The sequence below is a fragment of the Mus caroli genome, chromosome 6 (assembly GCF_900094665.2).
Source record: "Mus caroli chromosome 6, CAROLI_EIJ_v1.1, whole genome shotgun sequence".
Classification (NCBI taxonomy): Eukaryota; Metazoa; Chordata; class Mammalia; order Rodentia; family Muridae; genus Mus; species Mus caroli.
In genome coordinates, this window is record NC_034575.1 from 26,999,648 (window position 1) to 27,012,781 (window position 13,134).

Here is a 13,134-nt window from a genome sequence, read left to right on the forward strand (position 1 = left end):
GGAGGGAGGGAGGGAGGGAGGGAGGGAACCTTGGGATAAGAGATATAGTGGAGCTGAGCATGGAGGCCCTTAGGAAGACACAGCAGGACACTCCCTCTCCTGGGACACATCTTGGGTTCACACTGCTGAGATTGTGAGTCCTGAGTTTACACTGGTTTATGGATCCCCACTATAACTTCCTTGCTACAGAGTGATGTTGTTCCTTTGGGGCAGCCTCAAGAACACCAAATTGGGAGAGAAACTCTGCCCTGGGCACCCAGACATGAGCGTCCACAGGGTGTACTGAAGTACAAGAGACCCACTTGCGTGGAGCGAAATGGACTTTCTCGGGCCTCTGTAGTCTGCTGGTTGAGAGTACAACCACCTTCCAGTGGGCCCTGGGATTTAGCATCTCTCAGGCTCCCTTCTCTCCTAAAGGATAGAAGAAAATGACTTCTTTAGACACTGTAGCCTCCATTCAAGATGGGTCCTGTCTGTGGTTGTGAGACATGCCACAAGAGACACTCTTTCTTCACTGAAGACATATTTGATGGGTTTGCATCCTCTGATCTCTGAGGGAAGAAATTCTCTAAAACTAGCAAGTGTTTTCTTTCCTCTCCCACCTACAGGGTGGGAGGTTCCTAGGAAGGGAAGATCAGTCATAAGCAGCAACCATTGACTCAACCCAATCTCTCCAGGATAGCCAGCAGGTGCAGGAAGGGACACAGTTCCTCTGCTTGGAGTCTGATGTATAACACTGGTCCCATCCTTAACTCCATCAGGCCTGATGCTCACACAGCCACCCTCCGGCTCCTACTGTATCATCAGAGAAGCCACTCCCTAGTAGCCACTGAGCTGCTCTTCAAGTGAAGTTGGCTACTGCTTGCCTCCTTAGGAAGCCACCGTGTTCCCGAGCACAGGGTACGTTCAGGACTCCTTTTATCTCCCAGCACCCCTCCTCTCCATCACCTTTCCCCAGGCATCAACTCTCTTCACAGATATTAGTGCTGAGGAGCTGAGGGGTAGCCCCATCCTGGGCCCATAGATAAAGAAAAGAAATGTAGGCACTTCCTGGTTCTCCCACTCAGTCATTAGAGAGGCCTCTGGAATGGTCTGAGAGAGATTAGCACTAGAGACTTTCCATTTCATTCCCCTCTAGCTCAAATGGGGGCCTTTGTTCCATTAGTCTATGGGGCTCCTCAAGGCAGCAGATATAAGTTAAATATACATAGTCATATACCCGAGTTCTAGGGACTAGTGCTCTGGGATACATGCATGGGATACACCCATGTTCCTTGCTGCAAAGCCTCCTTTGCGCCCTAAGAACAAGACACTTAGAGACACTACTGCAAGAAGAGGTGCATAGGCTCCTGTTCACATCTAGTCTTAAGCCTAGTGGGAGGAGACAGGGTTTAGAGGGGATATTAGACATTTAAAGAGCTAACGGAACTTCCCGAGGCTTGGGATCTTTAGGCATCAGAACGTGGCTGGAAGTCGGGGGGGGGGGGCGGGGAGGTGAGGGTGAAAGTCATCCTGGATTTGTGCAAAATCATAGAAGCCCATCTGTCCTATTCAGCTTAGCGGAAGCCAACTTAGAGGGCAGATGGATATGTAGGGCTTCTGGGGGTCTTTCACCCTGCCCTTGTGTTGCTAGGAGTCAACAACCCTCCTTGTACCCAGAATTCACAAACATCTACAGCAGCACGTTCCCTCTCCCAGGGTCCAGGTACACCACATGAAAAGCTTTCACTACATTACTCCTGCTGAACACTTACTGAGCAACAGTTGCTGTTATCATCTCTACCTCGTAGGCAAAGAAAGGAAGGAACAGATAGTTTAAGTAATTTGGACAAGGTCACACAGCAAGGATGTAGGGACACCAGGCCTCAGAGCCAGATGCCACAAACAAAAGGGAAAAGGGCTGGTGTTGCCCTTTTCCATCCTGGCCTCTTCAGAGCCTCCTCCAGAGGACATTCTACCGAGCATTCAGGCAAAGGACAACCTCTGGGTGGCATGCCCTTGTTTATACAGGCCAGGCTCCCCTCTGTACAGCACCCTCAAACAGTCTCATCCTGCTCCACAGCAGGCCATCCGTCAGATCTCATTTTTCTCTGTTCTCTTTCTCCATCCTCCGTGGCTGACCCAGATCCCTTGAGCCCTGAGTGTTCAGCAAAAATTATAGGCACAGCACAGAAGGGAGGGAGAGCCTGGAGGGACCAAAGGCAGGGTCGAGAACTTGACCACAGGGATTTGGAAGAGTAGCTTTGCCCTTATATCCCTGCATTCAGATATGACACCTGCAATCCCAGCCCTCAGCCACTCAGAGCACCGCAGAGCAGAGGCATTCCCTGCCAGGAGGGTTCACCAACAGGGGGCCTAATGACCTTTGGCCCCTCTCTTGTTTGAGGCTCACAGAACCTGCTCCCACCAATTCCAAGGAGACTGTAAAGGCAAATCCAGCCTGCCTGCCTCCATCTAAAGCTCCTGCTATGCTCCCTGAAGTTCAGATCTATACATTGTTGACCAATAAAGGAAGGAGCTGACAACATCAGCCTTGGGGATAGCCCTGGAAAGCAGCTCTCTTACCTAGATCCATGTCTGCAGCTTTGGGCCGGTGGGAGCATGGGACATTCTTGAAGATGGCATCTAGGATCTTCTCTTTAACCTGAGTGATGGTGTCACAGTTGAGGATCTTCACTGGGACCTCTGGGCTGTTAACATTATCTGGACTGACACAGCTCAGGACCTGAGGGTGGCAGGGAGAGGTCACATGAATGAGGACAATAGGAAGGGCTCCCAGATCCCAAAAGTACCCTGAGATTCTTCATGAATGACTTCTCTCCATGATGGGGTATAGAAGGGTCAGGGCAGTTCCATCCTGTCCAGAGAGACCGGATGATACCATGTCCTCAACATCACTGCAGGATTATAAACTGCACACTTAATTACAACTGTACACTACTCGGTCAGATACTCAGATTTCTCAAAGGGAACAGTATTCTATAAAGAATGACACCATGCCATGACGGGAGGAGGAAGGGTCTATAACAGAACAACAGAAGCATGCACACATGCGCAGTCTCACGTGTACACCTGTGTGCAGGGGGACACCCATCAACACACTGAGACCCTTACTAACACCAACACCATCTCTGTGTGTTACCCTTTATTGTTCCTCTAATATACAATCATCTCTCTCTCTTCTCTCTTTCTCTCTCTCTCTCTCTCTCTCTCTCTCTCTCTCTCTCTGTCTGTCTCTCTCTCTGTCTCTGTCTGTCTATGTCTCTCTCTGTCTGTCTGTGTCTCTCTGTCTCTCTCTGTCTTTCTGTCTCTCTCTGTCTTTCTGTCTCTCTCTGTCTCTGTCTCTCTGTCTCTGTCTCTCTGTCTCTCTCTCTCTCTCTAACATACCCTCACACACATGCTCAATACTAATGAGAAACTGAGCTCCTGTTTTAAAATATTTAATAGCTTTGGTTTGGGAAGTGTTTCAGGATGATTGAAGGCTGCTGGATCTATTAGAACTTAATGTATTCGTTAAGTATAAAAAGGTGCTTTAAAACACACACACACACACACACACACACACACACACACACACACAGTTTCAGGCCCTCTAAGTAGCCTCCCTGGCTGTGAACTTGAAGCCCTGGTCAGGGGATGAGGCCACTGCTGGTGCAGAGCCTCTACTCATTCAGAAAAAGGCATGCCAATTAAACCGCTTGGCCAGCTGCTTGCTTCCTTAAGAAGTTCGAAGCTGTCCACTAGCCATCCTTATGGTGTGTTCTTTCTATATTGCTGATGTTTTGAGGGTCCCCTGGGTGGACCCCAGTAGAACAGGAAGAGAACTATGGGGTACAGGAATGACCAGTGGTGTGTAAGAGCCAGGCAGAGAGGTCTGGATACTGGGGGAGTTGAGGACAGAAGTCCTGCTGTTCAGGGTTCCCAACTACTTCTCTTTCCATAGAGCCTGAGTGTGCTTTGTCCCCTTCCTTCTTGGAACTTAACCCCCCAGGCCCCTCCCAGTAACCATTTCCCAATAGCCCCATCTGGCTTGCAGAACCAGACACCAGCCCTCCTCCTGCTCCATGTGGTGGTAATCAGAACCCTGGCCCTGGACTCCTGCCTCTCATTAGCAGCTAGACTGCTATGAGCACAAATGGGGAACATGCTTATTCCATTAAGAGGAATGAAAAAAAAAAAAAAAAAAAACAAGCCTGAATCTATTTAAAAAAAAATCACACTCTCACCTTCAAAATGTCCTGAACTGAAAATATGGGAGGCTGGGCCTCTGAGCTAAATGCCTATGAGGGTCAGCCAATCCCTCTCTCCTTCTAAGAACCTTCCACATCCCTCCCTCCTGGCCTGGCCACCGTGTTGTCCTTTTGCCAGGCCATTGATGGGCAGTTCAGCCTCCTCTGGGCAGCAAAATGGCCTTGTCTGAACTCTTTGCCAGGAAGGGTCATGGAGCAGAGACTGATACTTAAGGGTGAACTGTCTTTGCATGTTTTCAGGCCGGGACTGATCTTTGAGAGAAAAAGCATTTGCTCAGGAAGGATAGGATCCCAGGCTCAGAAACGCGTCTTCTACCCCTGGCCCTTCAGAATCGCTCACCTGGTGCTTGCTCTGAAGATTCCTAGAGAGGTTCTAGCCATCTGGTGGTCTTTCGGGGAACATTTAACATTCTGCTAGGTTCCTGGGGAGGAGTGTAGCACTCTAGGAGGCTCCTGGAGGAGTGGGGGACATGGAAATAGCTACTGGGCTCCCGGGGGACACACATCTAATACTCTGGCAGATAACCAGGTATGTATCTTATATTCTATAGTAAGTTCTCAGGTGTCTAGCACTCAAGCAGGTAACCTAGCAGGCATCCAGTCTTCTGGCAAGCTCCCTGGCAGATAACCGGATGAGTGTCTAACACTCCAGCAGGCTCCCTGGTAATGTGGTCCTGGAGCACTCCCGTGGTTGTGCTAACTCAAGTTCCAGCAGGACAAGGTCACTGCCAGCAAACTCAGAGCTCCTGGGGTTCCTCCAGTTACTGCACACTCCCACAGCTCCCACTTCTGCATTGATTTGCTCAGTGGGAGTCTCCGTTGATCTGTCTGTCCTGGTACAGGACTGTCTTCCTGCATCCTCACTGGATGGAGTCCTTCACATGTAGGTACACCCTTACCTACCATCCTGCCATCCTTAAACAAAATCATCTCCCATCTCTCTCCCATTCCTGATGTTTCCAACTGAATGAGTGGTCAGCCAAAGTCCACTGAATTCTTTACATGCTCTATAACTCTGTCACCTGACACTAGCTGGACATAATCTTTTGGCTTGAGGAACAAAGGCTGCTGCAATTTGGGGACAGAGTATGATGGTGATTATAACTGATTGTGTTGCAAGGGGACAGCGGAGGGTGGAACCAGAAACATTTAAATGTATTTCTCTTTCACTAAGAAATCCATTCAAGCCTCTATTTCTGGCAGGGTGTCTTCCATCTTTGCCATTTTTATTGTAGTCTGTGACTTTCTCCTATGACCTAGAAAATGAGAGGGACCAGAGGCCTAAGAGGCTATACCTTTGGGTTCTCCAGTAGTCAATCTGTTGGGATTCTCGGCCCCTTAGAAAGATGGGAATGGAAAAACCAGAATGGACTCCCAGCTAGCGGAAACAGCTTTGTTCTGAGGGGATCATCTCCTTACCTGGCCATAGGATCTGAACATGTCTGTGTAAGCATCTGTCCCTAACAGCATGACCTCCGCCTGCATCTCTACTGGGCCCTGACTATTCAATTCAGCACCTGACTTGAACCACACCCATGCACCAGCTGAAGAGTCACTGAGCTATAGCTGAGCCACTGGGATACCCTGGTGCATGGGCCACTGGAAACAGAGGTGGGCACACACAGGGGAGCCGCTGCCTGGGCCCTACAGCAGATAAAGTTGGAGATGTGGTTTGAGAGCTGACCTACCAGAGCTAAGGGGAGCACTGACAGTACTCACCAAGGTTTTATATTCAATCTGCTGTCGGATGAGTTTGTCCTCACTTAGTGAGTAGCGGGCCTCTCCGGTGATAGCATCAATGGGGCCCTTCTCCATCTGCTGCTTGATGGCACAGAACAGGGAGAAGAGGGGCTCCCCAGCACACTCCTGCATGAGAGAAGAATCCCATGCTTAGAGCTCAGGGAGCAAAGAGATGCAGGGCACAACCCACTGTTCTGGCTTTCCTGGTCCTGCCTGCTTCTGGGCTGCCTTTTCCCATTACCCCTTCTGTACTCTTCAGACTTGCATGGGCCCTGTCTCTGTAGACCCAGGTGGTCCTGCTCCTTCTTGCCACCTGTTCAGAGCCTGTCCTTTCTTTCTCCCCTCCTCCCCTCCTTTCTGCTCTTTCTCCCACCCCACCACATCAGCAGAGGCTGATCCACTGAAGCTCATGACTGAAAGCCCAGCGGCTCTGCTCTTCCACCTCCTAGGCACATCTTTGGCTTATCTGCAGCATCATGCCTTATGTGCCTGCTCTAGGATCCTTAATCAGCTTCCATAAATCTGGCACTAGGAGGAAGAAGAGGATGTTGGGAAGGAAGAGGACACCAGGAACTTACAGGTAACTTGTGCTCAGCTAAAAATAGGGAATTAGCTTTTGGACCAAATGGAACTGTCTCAGTGGTACATCTGCTCCTCACGTGGGAAGAACTAACCACAGACGGTGTTGTTTTTGAAGTTAGGACCAGACAGTGAGTGCTCTTCAATTCAGTTCCCTGACAATAAAGAACTTCATTTCTTGTGGATTGGATGCATCAGGCTCCAAACGAATGGACACAGTAGTTGTAAAGTGGGGCAGGCTCAGGAGGTAAAGGCTTACACATAGGAGAGGAAGAAGGGCTGGAAATTGGTCCTCATCCCATCCTACCTTGAGGAACTTGTAGAGGAGGAAAGTGAACCAATTAGTCAACATCTTCTCGGCCACCGACTCCGTCCTGGTATCAGTCATAGAGAGGATGGGAGAAAGAAGACAAGAGGTGATTGGTTAGAGCCCATGGGCTGGGTAGAATGGGGGAGAACCTGCCAGCATCTTACAGACTTCAGTGTCTGGTAACCTAACACACCGCAGAGTCTTGTAGCTTGCCAGGCTCTGGGGCTGAGAACAGAGCTCTGTCTGGGAATCTGGATCTTGGCATCTGGGCATGCATATGGCCTATGTGGGGGTCTTCCTTGTACCATCCTATACCACTTCACAGTGATGGCAAAGGTCCTCACCTATGCTGTCCAGTTGTTACTTGCCACACATGGCTACTGAACACTTGAAATGTGGCCAGTGGGTCTGAGGAGCTGATGTTTATACACTTTATTTAGTGAATTTAGATTTGAGTCATTATATGTGGTAGAAGTTTTCCTATTGGATGGAACAGCCTTAGAAAAACTTGATAATGCATTGACGGGCACATCCCTATTGATAAGAAAGAAAGAAGAAATAGAACAGGAAACAAGGGGGTACCAATTAGGCGGGACATAGGAAGGAAAGAGGAATCTGTAGCGGGACATAGGAAGTCAATTACGATAGAGAGACCAAGTATTCCATATAAAGCCTGCTGCCTTATTTAGTCCCACAGCATTGGCAGCCACACAGAGGAGGGCCATAGCATTGTCCTACCTCAAAGGCCTTTGCAACAACAGGCAATACTTATTTGAGTCTAACATGTCACGATGCAAGCCTTCTTACTGTTTTCTTTGTAAAAGTAGATGCTGTGGTGGCAATGTTGATTTGGGATGCACACTGGCCGTATTTCAAGTGCCCAGTAGCTACATGTGGACAGTAGCAACCGGACAGCCTAGGTTGAAACTTGGGTTGAGAACATGGCCAGCTCCAGAGACAAACCATCCCGATAGGTTTGGTGGATTTAAATACACAGTTGTTAGAAAACGCTGGTAACTGAAATCTCCAGGTGTCTAGACAGCTGCTGGTTGGCAGTGAAGCCAGGGAAGGGAAAGAAGGAAGAATGTTGGAGGTTGGGGGGCAGCCAGTGGCAAGAAGAAAAGAAGGAAGTGGCGGGGCCGGGGGGGGGGGGGGGACAACAGTGCAGGAGCATCCGGGAGCACAAGCAGAAAATAAGGAGAGAAGACAGAGCCCCAGAGTAAGACCATGAGACCACACCAGGAAGTTGTCCGTGGGAGTGCTAGCAAGCAGCGGCAACCCTAGAATTATGCCAGTGGGTGGCTACACAGCGAAAGTAAAACAAAAATCAAAATTATCTACCTTGCCGCTGGCAGAGCTGTGGGATTCTCCTCTGCACTGCAGCCTTTTGCAGCTGTGTGCACAAGCACCCTCCCTCCCCACCAGAGAAAGCCCAGAGCAAACTGTTCGGGAAAACTAAGTCTATCTAGCTGCCAGTCACCGGAGAGCAATCCTGAGAGGCCTGGAGTCTGACATGGAAACCACAGGGCAGAGGTCAGGTGGGATGGGGTGGTCTGAGCAGAAAGCTGGGGACAGGCGTTTTTCATGGTGTTTTCTACCTGCAGATGTACCACAGGGCTGGACATTGGGTTAACAACTAAGAAGCCATATGCTCATCGTTCAAGGGGAGCAAGCCGAGAATGGAGTACCTGCCGTTTCTAACCAAGTCAAAGTCCCAGGGTAGACAGGGCTGACACTTGCCTAACCTTGTGAGCTTTTAAAACATGTGGTAGGAACATGTGTTATGGTTCAAAGGAGATATTTTCTACAGGTTCACAGGTTTGAACGTTGGGTCCCCAGATGGTGGTAACAGTGCTTTGGACAATCATGGAGCCTTTAAGAGATGGGGCCTGGCAGGAGGAAGCAAGCCACTGGACACAAAGCTGCCAATCCCTTGCTCACCATGATGGCCTGTATTTCCTCAAACCATGAGCCGAAAGAAACCACTCCTACTCCGACTTGCTTGTGTCAGGAGACTGGCCACAGGCATAAGGACACCTAACAGCATCTGACTGTCCAGCAGTAAGTCCTGTGCCTATAGCAGGGGTCAGGACCTGTTTGCTGGGCTGCACTGAGTCAATTGTCCTAAGACTTTCACTTCCTGTTTCTCAAATGGGAAACCATGGCCAACTTACTTAATTCCCTATTAAAATGTAGGTTCCCATCAGGTCTGGGAGAGGCCTACATAGCTTTCTGTCTATATGCTTCTATTCTGCTCTTGTTACGGGCTCACGGGCAGCTTGTGGTCTTGTTCTACTTCTAGTCCTGGCCTAGGTGAGGCCAGGCCATGGCCTAACTGATCACTGACACAGAATGACAGGAGAAAATGGTACAATCCTGAAGGTCAGGAATATAATGGAAAGCAGGTACAGGATGAACTGGGCTGTGGACACCCAGGTAACATGTGGGACTGGCCTCTCACAGCTCAGTGCATCACCCTTAGGAAACATAGCTGATCCCTCTGCAGCCTGCCTGGTGAAGCCAAGGGCTTCCATGAGCCGTACATTAGGATTGGGCTGGGGCAGGGGATACTCTGACCCCAGCTGGCCACCGTAGGCCTTTCTCACCTTCTGAGCAGCAGCTTGGGGTGGTTCTTGCTCTCCAGGTTCTTATCAATGAGGTCAGCCAGTAGCTGCTTCAGCACGTCAGTGGCATACTCTAGCTTGCTCTGAAGTACCGTCATGATGAGGGAGGCCACATTACCTCGGTCGCGCATGGAAAAACTGCGCTGAGACTCCAGAGTGCGGATGAAAGAGAGCAGGAACACCTTGTTGTTGATGAGCTGGGCAAAGAGCTTCAGTCCTTTCTCCACACGCTCCTGCCGGTAGCCTGGGACCTGCGGGGAGATTCGGGATCTTAACATGAGCTTCTCGCTGCCCCACTGACTGCCCGCAGAACAGGCCCCTCTATTGTGCACACAGTTGATCTGGCTAACACAACAAAGTCCTTCTCAGTTGTCATGCATGATGGGGCCTAGTATCTGTTTACCCTCTATACTGGCTGGTTTTATGTGTCAACTTGGCACGGGCTGGGTTATCATAGAGAAAGGAGCTTCAGTTGGGGAAATGCCTCCATGAGATCCAGCTGTAAGGCATTTTCTCAATTAGTGATCAAGAGGGGAGGGCCTATTGTGGGTGATGCTATCCCTGGGCTGGTAGTCTTGGTTCTATAAGAGAGCAGGCTGAGCAAGCCAGGGGAAGCAAGCCAGTAAAGAACATCTCTCCATGGCCTCTGCATCAGCTCCTGCTTCCTGACCTGTTTGAGTTCCAGTCCTGACCTCCTTGGTGATGAACAGCAATGTGGAAGAGTAAGCTGAATAAACCCTTTCCTCCCCAACTTGCTTCTTGGTCATGATGTTTGTGCAGGAATAGAAACCCTGACTAAGACACCCTCCATCACAGCTTGCAAAGTAGTTAAGTACCTGCAGTTTTGAGACACAGTCGCTAAGACCAGGAGAATTAGCCGAAGTTCACAAGAAGTAGCAATAAAATTTGAATCCCCCCAGTTTTAGACTCTAGAGGCTGAGCTCTTTCCTGATGATGATGCAGAACTAACGCAGGCCTGCATCCCAGTGCACCTTTTAATTCTCTGGAGCTTTGAGGGGCCAGAACTGCTGTGGTTTGTGTCCTGCCTGAGGAATTACCAGGCCAGGGCTCCCGGCTAACCTAACATCCACCTTCCTCCTCCGACTCCAAAGGTTCTATGTATGGTCAAACAATCAAGAGGACTGGATTTCCCCTGAACTCTGTCACCTCCACACATTGTAAGCTTGCGCAAGTTCATTTATCTCTTAGGGACCCCAACTGACCTACTTTAGGAAAGGGAGAGGTGGTCTCTAAGGAGCACCATGCTGTTCTTAGTCCAGGGGAGGAGGGACTTAACCTTCCTCTCTTCAGGTTAAGTTTTTTGAGGAAAGAGTACAATCAGCTTGAAAGCCATATGGCAGCCACTTAGCTAAGCATGGAGGACGGAGATGTCCAGAAAGGGCTCTCTGTTCAGAGGAACCACAGGCTGGTGTCTCCCAGATGCTTAGCAGCAATGGAAAGGATGGATGCTCCATTGTCCTGATAATGAATGACCTACTACTAGCCATAGCAAAGTGATAAATGCTGAATGTAGAAGACAGACACTAGAGCAGGCTCACTCTTCATACAGCACCATTTAAACACTGACTGGGACAGGTATGATAACTCAATGGTAGTCAGAAAGTGGTTTTCTTGGGCAATTGGGAGGGGGACACAGGACACCTAGAGAGCTGGTACTGCTCTGCCTTTTGATCTGAACAGTGGCTGATGAGTGGGACAAGTCAGCTGTCTTGGGAACCTGTCAGTCATGGTGCTGAGCAGTGATGCGTGAGCACTGCTCGGTGTGTTTGCTTCTAAAAAAAAAAAAAACCAAAAAAAAAAAAACCCAAAAAAACAAAAAAACTGCTCTTGGGAATGCTGCCACAGGCTTGGACCTTGTACTGGCTATTTTTGTGTCAACTTGACACAGCTGGAGTTATCACAGAGAAAGGGGCTTCAGTTGAGGAAATGCCTCCATGAGATCCAACTGTAAGGCATTTTCTCAATTAGTGATCAAGGGGGAAAGGCCCCTTGTGGGTGGGACCATCCCTGGGCTGGTAGTCTTGGGTTCTATAAGAGAGTAGGCTGAGCAAGCCAGGGGAAGCAGGCCAGTAAAAGACACCACTCCATGGCCTCTGCATCAGCTCCTGCTCCCTGACCTGCTTGAGTTCCAGTCCTGACTTCTTTCAGTGATGAACAGCAATAAACCTGAATAAATAAGCTGAATAAACCCTTTCCTCCCCAACTTGCTTCTTGGTCATGATGTTTGGGCAGGAATAGAAACACTGACTAAGACAGACCTCATAGGGAGCCTTTGTGGAATGCTGAGAAGTGCTTGTCCCCTTGAGCTCAGTCCTGGGGGGTATGCTGAGGGAGGAGAGACAACTAACAGAGGTGCCAAGGAGGCAACCTAAAAGCTATGTCCCAGCCTCCCAGGTCTTTGAGAAGGACTGCCATGTATGTCACAGTGAAGAACATGGTTTTAGTTGGTCAAGCCTGGGTTGGATTCAATCCTGGCCACTCACTAGTTGTCAATTTTTTCACCAGAAAAGTCCAGTTGCTGGAAGAGCTAATATGTATATGGACTTTCCTCTTTGCCAAGTCCTGTTTGGACTGTTTTATCTATATTCACTCATTTTGTCCACACAGAACTCTAGGGTGCAGGATCTGTTAGTACTTCTGGGACCACATGAGGACAAGAGTCTCTTCAGGCTCCTCCAAGCTAGACCATGGGCCCAGACATACCCTAGCCAGGGGCCATTACATGGGCTCAGACAACTCATGAGAGGCCTGTTGAACTGAGTACCATGTATGGCTGAGTCACAAAGAGCAGCTATTTTATTCTGCTGTCCCCCATGTTTCAACTGGCAAGGACTGAGAAAGGCAGACAGAGATGGCCTGTTGGCCCCAGGTCACAGACGATAGCAGAAATAGACATTCTTCCCATGACCCCTGTGTTCTGGATTCAGGCAGAGGCATGGGCAGCAGGCTGCTGTCAGCTAGAAGCCAAGCCCAAGTCCTTGGTTCCTCTACAGAGGGCAACTGGGCCTCCATCTCCTCTGAATGGCAGAAGTCTTGTGCAAACTTTCCTGGTGGCAGGAGATTCTGAAATCTGAGAGGAAGCCTGTCTGCACCCAAAGCAAGTCCTTTGCCATTCCTCTGGCTGCACTATTAGTACTAGGGAAGACAATTCTCAGACAGAGACAGGAGAATGACAGAACCAAGAGGATACATTATGTACCAGCCAGACAACCTGGCCCTCACTTGACCCTCATCATAACCCCATTCCCTTAGTTCCTCATTGTCTCAAGAGGGCCCAGCCTTGGCTTACCTTACACCTGGCTCCTTTGGTTCCCCAATCCCTTGAGAGCTGATGTAGTACTGGCAAGGAATACATGGTAGCCTCCCTCTGCCACAGCTCAGGCATTAATCTACTGCCTGCCTGTTTCTTCCTGACTTCCTTTCCACTCTTGTTACCACCCGCTCACACACAAGGTGATACTTTATTTCTGCCCCTTCCATCTCTTCTCAGAACGATTCCTCTGCTACTTGAACTAAAGGTAACCGATAATGCTGTTTCCTGGGTGCTGTGTACGGTGCACGTTATGTGCACGCTTTCTATGGAGTCTTCTAATGATCTCACACCTTTAGG

At 49.5% G+C, this 13,134-nt stretch overlaps 1 protein-coding gene across 2 annotated transcripts in view; it reads right to left on the reverse strand.

Annotated features, from left to right (window-relative positions):
* The window catches only part of Plxna4 (plexin A4), a 452,006-nt gene that overhangs the window by 31,626 nt on the left and 407,246 nt on the right, over nt 1–13,134 (reverse strand). For both annotated transcript variants that reach the window (XM_021164546.2, XM_029478188.1), the window contains 4 exons: nt 9,486–9,754; nt 6,877–6,943; nt 5,970–6,116; nt 2,566–2,725 (listed from right to left, as the gene is read on the reverse strand). In XM_021164546.2, the coding sequence (XP_021020205.1) occupies nt 2,566–2,725; nt 5,970–6,116; nt 6,877–6,943; nt 9,486–9,754 (643 nt within the window). The remainder of the gene's footprint in view (nt 1–2,565; nt 2,726–5,969; nt 6,117–6,876; nt 6,944–9,485; nt 9,755–13,134) is intronic.